The sequence below is a fragment of the Pyxicephalus adspersus genome, chromosome 6 (assembly GCF_032062135.1).
Source record: "Pyxicephalus adspersus chromosome 6, UCB_Pads_2.0, whole genome shotgun sequence".
Classification (NCBI taxonomy): Eukaryota; Metazoa; Chordata; class Amphibia; order Anura; family Pyxicephalidae; genus Pyxicephalus; species Pyxicephalus adspersus.
The window spans coordinates 5,292,331-5,309,624 of NC_092863.1; the positions used below are offsets into that span (position 1 = coordinate 5,292,331).

At 42.1% G+C, this 17,294-nt stretch overlaps 1 protein-coding gene across 2 annotated transcripts in view; it reads right to left on the reverse strand.

Annotated features, from left to right (window-relative positions):
* The window catches only part of PMEPA1 (prostate transmembrane protein, androgen induced 1), a 43,698-nt gene extending 26,647 nt beyond the window's left edge, over nucleotides 1–17,051 (reverse strand). The window contains exon 1 of one of the 2 annotated variants that reach the window (XM_072414237.1): nucleotides 16,608–17,051. In XM_072414237.1, the coding sequence (XP_072270338.1) occupies nucleotides 16,608–16,710 (103 nt within the window). In that variant the 5' untranslated portion in view covers nucleotides 16,711–17,051. Of the gene's footprint in view, nucleotides 1–15,847; nucleotides 16,035–16,607 lie in introns of those variants that run through there. The other variant, XM_072414238.1, reaches the window with a different exon arrangement.
* Between the last annotated feature and the right edge of the window lie 243 nt (nucleotides 17,052–17,294).

The following is a 17,294-nucleotide window of genomic DNA, read 5'->3' on the forward strand; positions in this document are numbered from 1 at the left end:
GATGGGTATGGCTCAGTGTTCTTTGTACAGCACGGTGGTATACGTCAGAGCTATATAAATGTATAATAATTATGTATGACAGTAGGGAGGATATTAGAATGCAAGCTTCTCTGGTACAGAAACCAGGGTGTGATTTTGGGGTACATGAGAGTGTCAGCTTTATTGCAAAGATTTAAGGCATTTGTTACTGCCAATGCCGAATACTGAAGCAATCTTAAGAATACAACCTATAAAAATAAAAATCTTCAGTTTTCTATCTAAAGTTTATTAAATCACATTTGCAATTAGAGAGCTTGATTGCTGGAAGTTTCCATATTCCTGAGATGAGACTGACACCAGCTAACAGATAGAAGATGGTAGATGGTGAAGTTAGAGAAGGGAATGCAGCCACTTGGGAGTCAGTGCAGGACATTGTCACATGACGCACGGGGCAGCCACAGTCTTACAGGACTATGCATTACTTTTATAGTAAGACTTACCATATGTCTTAATTAAACCCATACCAGTCCTGTAAGGAAAGTCTTTTTTTTTTGTATTAGATCAGGTAAAGAACAGGTTACCGGGTTATGAGCGTCTGCGGTAAAAATGACAAGCTACGGTTTTTACTGCAGTCTCTGGCAGGCAGACGGAACTGGTGAGCAGGGATCAGGGGACAGAAGACAGACCGCAGGGAAGCTTTTCAAAATCACTGACGCATTCCCAACGAAGAACAACAAAAATTCGGAGGTGGGTTGAGAGTGTAACTGAGGCGGCTTTCATCGGCCCGTTACAAAGCCTTTGAAATGGTGAGTAATAGGGAAGTTATTTTTAATACACGCTCTTTTGTATCCGGAACACTGGGTGGAATGCATTAAACAGGACTGGGGTTTATTTTGCAGAGTTGTGTGCCGTGCAATGAATATGTCCCAACGTTCGGACAAAAGCTGGGCTCAGACTACGGGGCAGAAATAAACCCTCTTTATAGAGATACGAGAGCCTTTATTTCCGAATTCTTTGGCGCTCCTGGCAACGTCTCACGGAAGACTTTATAACAAAAAAATGCATTTATCGATAAAAGAATATTCATATATGCAGAAAAAAGCCAAAAAGCTGCTAAGGCATGTAAATCGAGGACATAATCAAGGACGAACCTTAACAGTGTCCCTGGAAACCAAAAGGGGATTGAAAACTATGCCTGCCATGGCAGCTTTAGTGGAGAACTACCGCTTCGCGTTTAACGAACGGCTAGACCCGGCATACTGCTACAGTTTCTGGGGGGAACTAGACAAGCAATTTTTTTCCCCAGGCATTAATCACGCATAGAAAGTGAACAGGACTAACAATATTCATGTTAATAAACAGCCATTATTACTTAGGTTTAACTGCTACTTTACAGCAGACAGAAAAAGGAAAAAAAAAATCAACTCAACAATAATACTAAGATTTACAGGGCTGAAAATGTTGGTTACCTGGCTGCAGGGTTAACTAGCTGGTAAAAAAAGGGTCTTCACCTATTCCTAACTCCTAACCCCAAAACCCTGTGGCATATACTGCCCCCCAGGGTTACTATAGTTGGCACACCTGGTATTGGTGAGCAGTAAGTGGCAGCAATGGGACCTTGTGCTAGGGAAAAAGTGCACAGCCCACTTTAAGTTCTTTCAAGTACATCTTTCCTCCCCCATTCCCAGAAACAGAATGAGGAAACCAAGTAAACTTTTTAGGCAATGTTCAGACGGAGGTTGTGGTGCCATACTACTTCCTCATGCCAGGCAATCGCTGACCTGGGAAGACACTACCAGCAACTTCTAGCTAAAGCAGCCCTATTGAAAATAAATAGGTAGGACAGTGCAGATGCTACAAGTCTATTGGGTTTATGCACCACAAAGGCATTTATGGGGCACAGAGCCTAGGATGAGTTTTAGGCAAAGGTAACTTTTTGAAAAAAATGATTCTTTACAAAACAGAGCTACAGCTGGCACGGGGAGCCGTGTGCGATTGCTCAATCCCAAGGCAGATCTCAACCCACCCTTCACTTTAAAGGTAGCCCAGAAAACATTGCAACTTTAGCTGGAAGCAGATGGCTCTTTAAGTCTATTGAGTTACTGCACTGAAAAGGAATTTAGGGGGACCCAGCATAAGGTGTGTTTTAGGCAAGAGCAACCTGGGAATGAATGAATGAACGAACAAGTCCAATGCTTTAAATGCTTGTTTTGCAATAACTAATTTCCGCTGCATAATATTTTGGATCTCAAAAAGAAATTTGGCAGGCCTCAAGCCTATGCTGGAGTACAGACAAGGCAGCACCTGCTCTTCCCTTGCGTTTCCTCCTAGCAAGAAGTAGACATCAAAAGACTGTGATCTATAAACAGCATTATCTGCGTCTCTTAATCATCTAGGGTAAAGGTTTCTCGGCACGTCTGTCACTCCTCCAAGCTGGAAGAGATTAAGCGAAGGATTCGTTCGGAAAGGTCTCGAGGAACAATACAGACCTTGTCATAGCCAAACCACAAAAGGAACCGGACAGGTGAAAGAAGACACCGTCCCTTCATAAAATTCCCTTGCTAAAAAAGTAAACAAACAGTTAGGAAACACAAGATTGTAGATTCAGGTGAAGCAGCTCATCAGGAGCGCGAATTAGGCGTGCTGCAACAAGAGTCCTCGTCTTTGAGCTGGAAAAGCAGCCGTGCGAAACCAAACAAGAGGATGTCTGCACTACTGCACAGGGAATGTTTTACAACGAAAGAATTCTGTTATGGAATTAATAGCAGGCTAAAGTCTTGAAATCCTTACAAGTTTTACTTTTACCAGGAAAGTAGGTGAAAGTATAGCAACGTGTATGTGACACCCAGAAAAGTAACACAATCCCAAACTACCGGGGTCTGTTGTAAAAACTGAATATTCAATCCTGGTTCTGAATCCAGCCCAAATGGAGCGAATACCCAACATATGCATAGGAATGAAACACAGCATGGTGGTGGAGATGGCTCACCGGCTTCAGGCCTGCTTGTGCTATATTAAAAACTTTTTAGGTGTTAATCCTGAGCTACAGATACCCCTTTCCCCTTCCTGTATTGTCCTGGTGTGAAAATAATTCATCCTACTATGATCATCGGAGCACGGTTGTCATCCAACTAGTGTTAGCTGTACCTTCTTGTCCCCATAACATGACAACCGTGCTTCGATGAACATAGTAGGATGAATTGTTGTCACACCAGGACAATACAGTAATACCTGGTGCAAAAGAAGCAACTGTGCAGTCTTGAGTGTAGCTGAAATATATTCCTTTTTGTGTTTAACTTACAATATTGTTCACAGATTAAAAATATATTTTTATCTTTGAAAATCAGCAGGGATGGAATAAGAGTTCAGGTAGAAATGAAACAAGATTTGGTCCTGTGTGTATTGCATGACTGCAGCCGGAGTGAAGCACATTCTCCAGAGTACCGCCTGCAGACACTCCACAACGTTCTCAGATCCCATGATCAAGCCAGCGCCTGAGTTAGATGTAAACAATGGGGGCGGAGGGGTGAACACACATGATAATTTAATGGGAAGTCTCCCACGGCAGGAGGGCGACAGTCACCCCTGTCACAGCAATCAGTGATGGTCATGATGAGGATGAGGGGTTTGCCGGGTGACAATCACATGACAGACTGGTTCAGAAAGGTGCCAGTCGGACAGCCATCTTGTGCTTAAAAAAAAAAAATTAAAAAAAAAGTAGTTGGCAGGGTACACTGGAAAAAACTAAACTTTCCATACAATCATGGGATTCTGAATCATGCCACTTCCAAAATATAGCAGGGTAAAGGAGTTTACCAGCAGTTCTGGAGAAAGATATTCAGGAACTGCTTGACTCTGTGAAAGCAATCAGATTTGTATCTTACAAAGAGTAAAAGCTTATTCCATCAGAAGCACCAAAAGACCGATAAACAGAATAAAAAAGCTATAAAAAAAGACAGCACAAAGAAGAAGAAAAAAGGTAGAGCGGAATAAAAAGAAGAGGAGGGTGTGAGGAAGGAAAAGACAGATGGCTAGAGACAGATTTTATTTTAATTCACGTTACCATTTCAGAAAAAATCTGATTTTATAGCTTTTTCTCCACTCACGGCTCTAGCTGTTAACCCAAATCGTTTACATGGCATAGAAATATGAAACGGCAAATGACAAGGAATAAATCTCATCGAGATAGGCGATTTATTCAGTATTCAAAACGTCCAGTTATTCAGGTCCCCGGATATCAGAGGCACGAGGCATGAAGTGCCCGATGCCGTGTCGATGTCCCCTGCGTCTCCTGAATGGACAAGGCTGTGTTTTGATGCCTGGGCTACAGACTGCAGGGGAGCTGAGAGTAAGGGGGGTGCAGCTCAGCCGAGGTGTACTGAGGATTTAAGAATTTTTTGGCTCCTGACCCAGATATAATTTGGGATTCTGGAGAGATGATGCATTAAACAGATGGCTCTCTGTTCCACTAAAAATGTTCATGTATTTTCGAGCACTCGAATATTTTCCGAGGCACTGAAAAGCACAGGCCTGGGAAAGCTATTTGTGATGGAAGCCAGCAGAAGCCGAAAATGTTTTTATCCATATATACCTTACTATACAATCTGCCTGAAACAGAGCTTAAATGGATTGTATAACTGCCACAAACATGTACTCAATTTATGCTTTATGACCACTCCGACCCAATCAGAAGAGCTCATTCGCGTCCATAAGGTAGATAGGTTGACATTGGGCCCTTTTCATGCCCTGGACCCAGGTGTTATGTGTGAGGTAGTATGTGCACGGGGACGAGGTATCATGCTTTACCTATAAGCCAGCCTTTCTCATCCGTTTTACCCGCTTAAAATAATTTCTTGCGGAACCCCTGTAAATCTAATATCTTAGGGCTCAGTGGGGGAAGAAGCCTCCTACATCCGTGGTCAGTGGAAAGAATGCCCCTACTTACACTGGCGACTCGAATATCGTTATAGGCAAATACAAAACACCATTAGTCTCATACAACTGGCATACAAGAGGTTTTGGTCCAAGAACTATGCAGGCATCACCATATGGAAGGTCGCTTAACCAGTTTAAGCAACCTCTGGAGGATCCCTGGTTGAAAAGAAAAACTTTTTTGTAGTTAATCTGGAACAACAGTTAAAAGGAACCCTCAAAACATAGAAGCAAAAGAAGATAAAATATCTGAAAAGGTGCCTCGTGATAATATGAGTGGATGTAAAGCTAACACTAGGTCTTACCGGTGGTATGTAGGTTCGTGAAATGGGTCCGTTTAGACATGTGTCAACTAGGTTTGTTAGGAGCTCCTTGCATGGCTTGACTTAAAAAGTCTTAGGAAGAACTAAAATGTATTCTTCAACTGAGAAGTATTTCTAACTAGGGTTTGGTTAGCTTTGGACCTGTTGGTCACATCTCCTAGGATGTCCCAGAACATATGCTAGGCGTGCAATAGCCAACGTGTAGCTATATTTTATGTCACACACTCATAATCATTGTTCTTCAACTTAACAGAGACTCCAAAACTTTCTATTCAAGCACACTTCCCACAACAATCGATGTCCTTTAAAACCATCCAAAATTTATAATGCCCACCAATCAATAGGGCCCCATGGTATGCACCAAAACCCATTCCTATATTAAGGTTTGTTATATGCGTTTGGCCCTCAAGCCAAAAAGGGTCCAATTTCTCCTCTGAGTTATAGCTGAAGACGGCATAGTAAAGCAGGTTTGTGTTTCATTCCCAACATGGGCACAACCTCAATAAATTACCAACTGAATTAAAATGTAACAAAAGCTGCTCTTAATGGAATGTGACTTAAGAAATATGAGGCCTTGTCATTACAACATTGAAACATTTAGCAAGGACAGTAAGGCGTGTGGGGACAGGAGAAAAGTTATCAAAGCTCATCATGAGGACTTTGTAAGCCCGATGTGACAATTTAGCTTGTGTTTTGGAGGTGATGGAATTGTTATATATATATATATATATATGAAGGTTCTACTTGGGAGATTTGTACACAACCAGCCAGATTTATCAAGTGTACAATATAAATACAAAAATAAAGCCAAACCGAGGTTATTCCGTCCACCAAGTTTAAATATAAAAGATATTGTATGTGACTATTTCCTCTTTAAGGGCTGACGGCAGGGCAATGACCCTTGCCTGGGAAACCCAGCCAAACAAACACAAAGCAGAGGGGATCCTGAGCTAATTGTGGGTGATGTTTATCACCAACACTGCTACATCTTATTCCCCGTCCCCAAAATAGATCAGAGAAGGGTGTCTGAAGAAGGCGCTGACCCCACCAGCCTGTGCCCTGTACCATCAGTGACTGACTCACTTTTGGCTGGGATCAGCGTTCTGGAATTACAGTAATAAAGCAGCGGCCAGTGTAGACAGCGATAGCATGAATCATGCTTTCCGCAAGAATAAAGCTTTGGGCTTTCACAGACATCAATTAGAGAGACGAGCCAGCCAGACGTGTTTGTACAAAGTCATGTAGAAGTGAACTCAGGATGAGTAACACAGTACAGCTGTTACTGTATCCAGTCTACACCTCAAGCCAGACACAGGAGGTAGGGCCACAGCACAGGCAACATTCCTAAAACCCTATAATGGGGTACTAAGAGAGCCAGGACTACTTAAATCTTATTCAGACACAGAAAAACAATACCGTTAGGGGAACCTGGCTCCCAGTTAATATCAAAGTGTAAATTATTTCCTATTTTTTAAATACTGCAAACCAAATATAAATGTTAACCATTTTGCTGAAAACAAATCCAAATAACCTGTTCATTAACATCACCAGACCTTGCACTTTGGTATAGGCACACGGCACATCAACAGCTGAAACTAGACGTAGTAGAAATTAATGCTAGTAATAAAATGTTATCATTTATTGGCTAGAGACTGCTATTCTAGAAAATGCAGCCTATCCATTCACTAGAGACCAGTGACATTATTATTACACAGTATTTGTATAGCGCCATCATATTACACAGCGCTGTACAAAGTCCCTAGTCATGTCACTGACTGTTCCTTTAAAGGGACTTACAATCTAATGACCCTACCATAGTCATATGTCTTTATTACAGTCTAAGGTCAATTTTGGGGGGAAGCCAATTAACTTAACTCCATGTTTTTGGAATGTGGTAAGAAACCCAGGGTACCCGGGGAGAACCTGCAAACTATATAGAGATAGTGTCCTGGCCAAGAGTTGAACCCAAGACCCAGCGCTGCAAAGGCCGGAGTGATAACCCGAGCCACCATTATGCCCGTTCTGATATCACAGAGAATGCGGCCTATCCATTCACTAGAGACCAGTGACATCACAGAGAATGCGGCCTATCCGTTCACTAGTGACCAGTGACATCACTGAGAATGCGGCCTATCCAATCACTAGGGACCAGTGACATTACTGAAAATACAACCAATGCATTTATCAAAGACACTGAGAACGCAAAGTGGAGCCTATTCAATTATTTTAAACCAGGCACAGCACTGAGAATGAAGCTTATTCATTCATTAGACTCCAATAGCATAATAAAAAACAGCAACATTTAGGTAAATAAAATAAATATTGCAGACATTTAGAAATGGCCAACATCCCCTCCGATGGGCAGACTCAATAAGCTTGCCGTAAACATGCATGTTGGGGCACTTTTTGGAAAACGCAAGGTGCAAGACTGTGAAAGAAGGTCAAAGAAACAAATATTGGAGCATGTGCATCATCTACACATCTTTCTACCCTTCTATCTGGATCCAACTTTACAACTGATGGTCAGGGTCAGACACAAAACTAAATTCAAGTTTTAGTGTAGATAGGGAGGTCAGGCAAAGTTTGACACTTCCCAGAGTTCATCCTGGCCTTGTCCCATGAAAAGCAAGACAGACAAGAGGGACTTCTTTATGGGTTACACGGCTAATGACCTTTAAACTTCACTTATAACCTTCGCAGAGACCCTTCCCACAGATGCGGTCCCTGTCCGGACACAATAGCGACATGCAGAGTTGACATAGAGGTTAACAGCTGGAACTGTTGTAGACATTTTACTAGCATAGCAGGCCGCCATAAAGGCCAGATGTGAGTCTTCCCATAAACAGGTCGCGGGAGATGCCTCAAACACATTTTTCCTTTTATTGGTCAATTTAACAGGAAGGCATTCAATTCAGTTTTACACAAAAGGTGCCTCCTAGGCCTGAAGGAAACCCAAACTTTATACAAGCAATAACAAAGTAGTGACCAGATTTAGGGCTACGGCTTGCACAAATTGCTCAAAAACTCGCAACCTATTCCTAAAAGTGCTTAAAAAAAAAAAAAAAAAAAAAAAAACATAGTTTTTAAATATAAAAGTTTATATATAACATATATAGACCTGGCCAATGTTTCAAGCTTAAAGGTGTCCAGGTCATTGGAAAATATTTTAAAATCTACAAATTGTATTTGTTTTAGGGTAAGATCGCTCCGTTCCAATTGCGTACGACTCAAGTGCAGGTAGACAAGAAGTGGCAACAAAGAGATACAACAATGTGAAAAGAAGCAATTCATTTAAATCAAACAAAATCAGACATTTGGTTATGGTTTACATCTAATGGCCATCTCTTTATTAGGTGAGCAGAGCCGCATTAGGAATAAACATCAGTCCCAGTGACGGAGAAAGGAAGTAAAGATATTCTCCACTTGCAATATTTAGACCGGAGTTTTACCTAATGAGCTTCTTATATTACAATGTGTTTGGTTTGGATGGAGTAAGAGTTATTCATTTTTATCTCTGTCCTGGGGATGGTCATAAAGTGATGAGGAAATCCAAAAAATATCAGCTGTCTCTGGAAGTATTGACATGACTATAGACTTTGTACAGCACTGCGTAATATGTTGGCGCTATATAAATACAGTGTAGTAATAATAACAACAATAGAAAGAATAGAGAGGGGAATGTGCAAGGAGGGCTCCTGTTTTACAACTTTCTTATAGGATTTCCTTACTTTACTTCCCGGTGTGTCTATGTGTAAAAAGAAAAATGTTCCCAATGGGATAGCAATAAACTGACCTTTCCCCAGGATCTTGCCAAATGTTTCCACCATTACCCTGGGTGCCAGTATCAATGTATATGATTGCTCAGGTTAGATCTGAAAACGGGTCTGCTTCAATGCAGAAATAAAAAACCTTCTCAGGATTGATTATGCTTACTAAAGAGCGATTTGTGCACTGAAGGTTAGAATTTACCAACTGGCTGATTGAAGTTGAGGATATTTAATAATCGCCCTCGAATTCCTCAACAATATTATCATTCATGAACCAAATGTGGAGCCATATGTCCCTTTGAATTCCAAGAAATAGAATTCTTTAGATCGACGTGCTTTTAAATCTGATTTCTTTTTTTTCTCAGCCATTCCATTACCCCTAGAGTGGGGGTCATTGGATGATCCTTCCCTGGGGAACTCTGGCCACTTTCTCTTAAGGGTCAAGCCAAGTTTAAGCAGCCCTCTGACTTTGGTGATCTCTGACAGGGGGATGGCCTATATAGGGATTTCATTCAGGAGGAGAATGGGGTTGTTTTGGTCCCAGTGAATGACGGCTTGTATAGGGCACACATTGCTCCTGACCTTCACGTGTGACCGCATTTAAACCCTTTGATCAGTAGCATGATCTTGGCTCATTGTGCTGCATTGTTTACCATCCATCTGGCAATGAACAGGTTCTTGAATCAATGTTACAATTCTTAATGAACCACCTAAAAAAACTGTATTAATATTAAAATTCTAGCGTTTGACCTGCTTTGCCTGCAGCTCCATTGCACCTTTTAAGATAAGCTCCATCAACAGAAACACATGACAACGCAATGCATGCCAAATGCAACCTATGACCTATCATGTGTACTGCTAATGAACGTCAATGGCATCTGGCTGACCTGCGTTTGACGTGCATTGCAGGAACACAATGCCCATGGACAGGAGCCCTTACTCTACTTCAGCCCGGGAAAGACAAGAGAGATGGTTGGGGTTAAAAAAAAGTTTTATAAATGTTCAAGAAATAAGCAACGATTTCAGTAAACCTATCTTTTAATCCCAATAACCTACCATATGCAAGGGTACAAAAATTATCCTCTACGTGTAAAAACTTGCAATGCCACTTTATACAGAGCAAACAAGTCCGTTTCCTCAGTGTGCCCAGGATGCACTGCATGAGACAGGCTAACAGGATCTGACAAATCCAGGTGACATAACTGCAAGCTGTCCCATATAACACAGCATATGTGCACATTTTAATGCAAATTCTCCTTTCCAAAGTGCGAGATGTTCCAAATTCTGTTCTTTCACCGGATAAAATTAGATTGGGGAACAGGCATCGGAGCTCGGCATCCAGAGGACACGGCGATGGAAATGTGTCAGCTTGCCAGGGCTTGTATATAGGGGAGCAGTAAACAAATGAAAGAAATGCTTCAGCCAACCTTTCGGAACAACGCAGCATACACATTGCAGACTGTGCCAAGGTTTCAGATAACTGAAGGAGGCCTGTGACCTTAAAGAATGACAAGTGACATGTTCTCTTTTAAGAGGGACCCCTTACCTGCGGATAGCTTTTGTATAGTCACAGTGTCAGTTCCTTATGTTCTGTGCTAGAGTTTACACAATGCTGTTTCAAGGCCTAAGCATTGTAACTTGAAAGAAGCTCCCATGCCGCTTCATAACCAACAGGGAGATCAGAGGGCTTGTCAAACGCAGGTGTCAAAAGGAAGGGCCACTTCTTCCAATGGGACAAGTGACTGAATCAACTTGCAGAAGAAGAGTTAAATAGCCTCTTTTGCATGAAAGAACATGGTACTAAAGGGATGGCAGACCTTTGACAAGAACAGAGATTGTAAGACAATCTAAGGTGCACAGGGCACCAGGGGTGCAAACCAGTGGGACAAGTGTGACCATTTTAACAGATGGCTTTCATAGGTATACATCTTTTGTGCAATACAACATGTTTAGGAAGCGGACATTTTGCTAGTTTTAAAAGGGTTGCTTAAACAATAGGTTCAGCCCATTCAGAAGCCATTTTTTGGCAGGCGGAGCTTGGTGGCTGGAGTCAGCCCCTGCAGTCTTAAATCTTATATGCTCCAACAAAGAGATCTCTTGTCATATTTCCTGACTTTGTTCCTGGCCACTTGGGAGTTTTGGGGTGTCCCCACCCACCTTTGTGTGTTTTGGCTCCTCCTTTTGTTACGCCCTCCATAATATAAAATACCAAGGAGGGTGAGAGAACCTCGCATAGGGCAGGGAAGATGTGCAGACCTGGGGACCAAGTCCATTGATCTTACCAATTAAGATCTCAAATGGTAGAAGATGGTGATGGGGTTTCTCGAATATCAGTTTTACGTGAACTTTTATCACAAGCACCAGCCTGTGACCCCAAGGCTCCAGACTTCAGGAGCATAGAAGTTTAGTAGGGTTTACACCCCAACTACCTCTTTTTCTGCCCCTCATTCCATAAGTTCGTATATTTTACACATATAATATCACATAATATTTACATGATTTCAAACACAGAATATTTAGGTGAACCTTTGGGAAGAAGGGGAGCTGCTTTTGCCAACTTTAGAAGCAGGTTCCATGGTTGTTGCCTTGAGCTTTGTTCCATCACTTCAGTCACTGACCTACAACAAGCATAAGAGATATAAGTTCAGCCTGTTCAGGCTTCGCTGAATGCATGCTTGTTCCAGGTCAGCAATTCACAAGGTAATGAGAGGATCGGAATGACAGCCAGAGAGCCGGCACCTTTTACAAAGCCAACAATGGCAGCTTTTGTGTTTCTATCCTCAGTTTCCCTTTAACAAGGAGCCGGGGTAGCGCTGTGGTCCTTCAGCATTGGTGTCAATTCCCACCAGGGTTTTAACAGACTGGATCATTCGCCTTGCATTTGTTTCTTCTTAACCTAGAAACCTCGGAGACATCAGAGATTAAACCGGTCTAATGCATGTCTGACTGCAGAAGGGAAATTTAATTGCAAGCTCAGTTGTTGTTCTTGTCTACAGACTCTCAGGTCCTGCAGAATATATTGCTAGGATATATCAACGGCTATAAAAATCATTGCTTCCCGATGCTATCCTATATAGAATTCCTTTTCTAAACTTCAACATTTAAATTCATCAACCTTTTGCTGCTTGCAACCTCAAAGATTTAAATGTATTCCTCACAGAGGAGGGTTAAATGGATGAGAAAAAAAAAGTCTCCCAAAGACAAAAACCCCATATAGGGCAAAGAAAAAAATTCTATTAGCCACTGCGAGGAGCCCCGATAATAACCCCCGCTAAACGCGGTTACCAAAGGTGCCGGTATAACAAGCTAATACGGAAAGTTATCGCCTGACTAAGCACGGTGGGCTTGAGTGGCGCAGAGCAAAAATCCTCCAAAACAGTTCAGTCCAAAAAGACTTCTTCTGTTTTCCTATAAAATATTAAAGATTATCTTTTCAAAGAGGTGCTGCAGCAATTGCACACCGCCGGTCTATGCTAGACCTTGACAAGTGTAGCAGCAGGTAGCACCATCTATTAGACAACCAGACTTACTGATGTCTGCTTATTTGCCCCCCAGACGGTAAGAAAAAAAAAACCCAGACGTCTGAAAGGCTTCGTCTGTCTCGTTAGATCAGGACGCAGGAATTGCAATGAATTACCTCGAAGACCTCTGCGCAGCCTGATAACAATAAAAACCACTTTCAGCAGCTCTGCTGCAGGTTTTACTCATAAGACACTTAGAAAGTGGTCCGAATTTCGAGTAAATGTAGGCAGCTTATATAGAGCCAAGTGCGGTAACCCACCCCGACGCATTTCTTTTTATTGCTCCATCATATAACCTGAAATAAACCACACAGGAAGTTCATTACCTTCCCTTTAGTAAGCTGTTCTTTACCACTTAATGAAATATCAACCATTATATGAACAAGCCAATAAGTCCCAACAACCGGCAGCAAACTATTGAGCCTTACGGTCACAGTTGCTCTGGGTTACTGCATCGTTCAATTCTCCATGGAGGGGTTTGTTCAAATCCACAATCTAATTCTTGCTATCTCTACAGATGTCTTACATGAATTTGTGCAGAGCTATGCATGGAGCATTAAGTCTTTACCAGCATGCAAGAAGGGGACTAAAGGGGAAGAAAAGTTACCAGCAGACTTTTCTCTTCAAGAAGCACTTCTGGGAAATAGGAGAAGTGATGAGGAGACAACCCTAAGGAATTCATGAATTAAAATGTGACTTCCTATAAAGAATCCTTAGAATTAAATTGCTTAAGGGGATGATAAAAAAATAGGTTTGATGCCAGGTTGATGGGGAAGGTCTATGTATATTGTGACATTATTTGGGCATAGCCAGCTTATAGTGGGTTGGTTGCATTTTTACAGACTGAATTTATAATCATTCATGCAATAGTCTACATGCCATTCTTACTTACACACACAAGGTTAAACAAGGCAGGAGGGAGAATGAAGATGTTGGGAAATATGCATTAACCCACAGCAACCATCAGTCCAGAGTAGCCAGGTGAGTGAAAGATGACTGGCTGGTCAGGACACGTATCTGTGCTTTAATAATGCAGAATATAACAAATGCACAACATTGCACCAGCTCTCCCATAGCACCCCAACAATGGAAGTTATTATACAACATTGCACCGGCTGCTCCCCATAACACCCCAACAATTAAAGGTATCATATAACATTCAACCAGCTCCCCCATAACACCCCAACAATGGAAGTTATTATACAAAATTGCACCAGTTCCCCCATAACAGCCCAATAATGGAAGTTATTATATACCATTGTACCAGCTCCCCCATAACACCCCAACAATGGAAGTTAATATATAACATTGTACCAGCTGCCCCCATAACACCCCAACAATGGATATTATCATAACATTTTACCAGCTCTCCCATAACACCCCAATAATGAAAGTTATCACATAACATTCTACTAGCTCCCCCATAAAACCCCAACAATGGAAGTTATTATACAAAATTGCACCAGCTCCCCCATACCACCCCAATAATGGAAGTCATTATATAACATTACACCAGCTCCCCCATAAGACCCCAATAATGAATGTTATTTTATAACATTGCACCAGCTCCCCCATACCACCCCAGCAATGGAAGTTATCATACAACATTGCACCAGCTCCCTAACAATTGAAGTTATCATATAACACTGCACCTGAGAACCCATGAAAGTTGATGAAGGCAGAAATAACACCGCATCTGCAGCACCCCAACTAACTCAGGAAGTTATAATATCACACCTGCCCCCTTCTCCATAAAAGCACCTCAAAAAGCTCCGGCATAAAGGGATAGAAATACATTATGCATCTTCCCCCATGACAGCTCCCCAACAAACTATCATTTAACATTACTCCTCTTCCCCCATCTCTATGAAAGCACCCTAAAAACCTCCTGCATGAAATAAATAAGATCTGCATGTGCCCTCTATGACAGCAACCCAACAACATACCCAAGGGTGCAAGTCAAAGTCCTAGCTTTATTCTTCAAGCTGGGTCTAAATAAAGGGGGGGATAAATAAAAACCAATAGGTGGAATCCATTCCACTAATCGGCAAACAAAATGCAAGTTTCTTGTTCCAACCAGACCCCTATTTTTTTGTTTAATAGATTTCCAAAAACCGATCCCCTTAGTATTTTATAGTTTTATTATGCTGATTTCTAAGATTTCGGTTTCTCTATGAAGGTTTAGCACTGCTGCAGTTTGATATTTAACCATTTCTGAAGGAACTAAAAGCTCCAGCCATGCCTGTCCATACTGGAAAAGCAGACTGGGACTTGTGGTTCCTCCATCTACGGACTTCAGGTCACTCCACCACAATCAGCCTCATCCGTAGATCTATCTATAGCGGTGTATACGGTGTAGCCTTCCATCCGTCAATGAACACTTTGTCTGAAAAACCTTTACTAGCTGCTGGCGATTCTTTTTATATCCTTTTTTATAGGAAAACTTTTTATATTGATATCAACAAATCTCTCTAGTGATTTAGTAATATTAGATTGGTGATAAAATAAAGAATGTAGCTTATGCAAAAGGCAACCAGGTCATTTAAGGCAACGACACCTCATTTTAATAAACCCTGCGTCATCGTTAATGCCGGAGAATAAAAAAAAAAATTTGTGATTCCTTCCCAAACTGGTAATTGCATCTAAAGAAACCATTAGACAGTAAAACAGAAATCCCAAGAAGTCGGCACTAATTATCTGCTTCTTGCCCTGACACTTTCTGTGTTAAGTGCGTGGGAATTAACACAAACCAAGCCAGATTACTAAAAAAAAAAAAAAAAAAAAAAAAAAAAAAAAAAAAAAAAAAAAAAAAAAAAAAAAAAAAAAAAAAAAAAGACGACACTTAAAAAACCAGGCGCCTCATTTTAAAAAAAGGCAAAGCGTGCCATTTAAATATCTTTATTTTTAGGATTATTTTTCCAATAAGCCGGTGATGAAATGGAAAAAGAGGAAATGGGGTGATTTATAAAGAGTGAAAGAAATCAAACGGCCTTTCGGGGAGGAATTTGTGGTGGCGATAATGGCGATCGATAAAGAGCCTCCGGGTGGACGTTTTTTTATCTATTGCCTCTTGCGGTTGGGGCTCTTTAAGTAAATTGTTCGCCTGCCAAGCTAGGGACCTCTGATTGCTATTTGGACGCAGATCCAGCCAGCAAGCTGTCTGGTCAACCTCCTGGGGGGGTTGTCACTCCACCCCCCCCCCCCCCCCCTCCTTTCTTGTCTCCCAAAAAATTTTGGTGCAGTCACCGCTCTGAGTTGCGGAGACATTAAAAAACCCCGCTGCAGACATAACAGCTCCACTTTTATTTTAACTCTTCAAACTTACGCAACTGACAGTCTGGGTTCAACTTCTTGAAAAAAAAAAAAGAATTGAGCAAGATTTTAATTTAAAAGAAGGAAAAAGGTGTTAGCAGACTGGAAGGAATCTTTATACATTGAGCAATAATTCTGCGCAGAAAAGGTAGACGTTGCGTTCGTGTCGCAGACACGGCTGAGGTCATTGTCACTTGCACACGGCGTTTTAAAATTCTAAAATAAAAATGACGCAGGTCTTGGAAAAAAATAAAAAGTTAGGGATTTGCTGGAAAATTACAGAAACAGACAGGAAGAGGAAAAATTCAACTCATTCAAGTCTCTGCTGCTCCCTGCACACCCCAATGGATAAGTTCAGCAACTTATTCGGGATCTATTCATCAAACAAGCTTTGTCAAAATAAAGTCATTTCAATGGGCACTTTGACTTATTCATAATTAAAGTGACAGGAAGAGAAGAAGGGGGGGGGTAGGGGGGTAACAACCCCTCCCTTGGTAAAAATCAGAGCCCTGTCACATCAGAATGCATGGAGAAGGTGGAATGTAATAGGAAATGTTGGATACATTGTAGCAGAAAGACTCTAAGAACTAAGCAGCCCCCCCTCCCTTCTCCCTATACAATGTACAGCAAACTTCACAGAAACTTTTCCAAGTTCCAGTCTCTACAAGCAGCAGATCCCAAACTGCTCAGGTACTACAAGAGCCGGTAGATCAGCCAGGCTGGTACTTGTAGTCCCACAAGGCGTACTAGGAAATAATATAGAGGGTACTTACTGATCTCCATGCTCTGGAATAAAGACCTTTTACAGTTGCATGTGCAGGAGACATTGGAGTGGGTGGGGGTGCTGGTACCGTTCAGACCCATCAAGCTGTACATGGAGGTGCAGCAGGCAGAATGTGGGCTCACTGAGTGGCACAGGGCTGCGGGGACATGGCACAGAGCAGATCTGTTCGGTGCTGGAGGAAGAGAGTTACTTTGTATCGGGTCCCAGGCTGGAAACAGGAGGGAGGGGGAGTTTTTGCAAGCTGATCAGTCCCTTTTTTTCCTGCTGGAGGGTCCCAGGCTCTGGCTTAGTCCTTGTTTGCCCCAGTGCCTGGCTGGGCTGCTTGGAAGGAGAGCACTCAGTAAACTCCCCACTTCTGTCTTCCTTCCCCCTCCTCAAGTCCAAGGAGATTGCCTTACAGCTGGATCCAACCCCGGGCAGCCAGACGGGCCGTGACGTCAGCGCCAGACTGGGACTGCCCTTAAACCGCACAGGGGCGGGGCTGAGGGGGCTGCTTTGACTGACGGGCCGGCCGGCCACTCACAAGAAGCCGGTGGGCGGGCTCAATTCTTAAAGCGACAGGCAAACACTAAAACTCAGACTTGCCAACAGAGGGAGATTAGCAAGAGAGAACTTGTCTGGAATTTTTTTTTGGGTGAGTTTTAAAGAATCATAAATATGCAGAATGATTGTACTG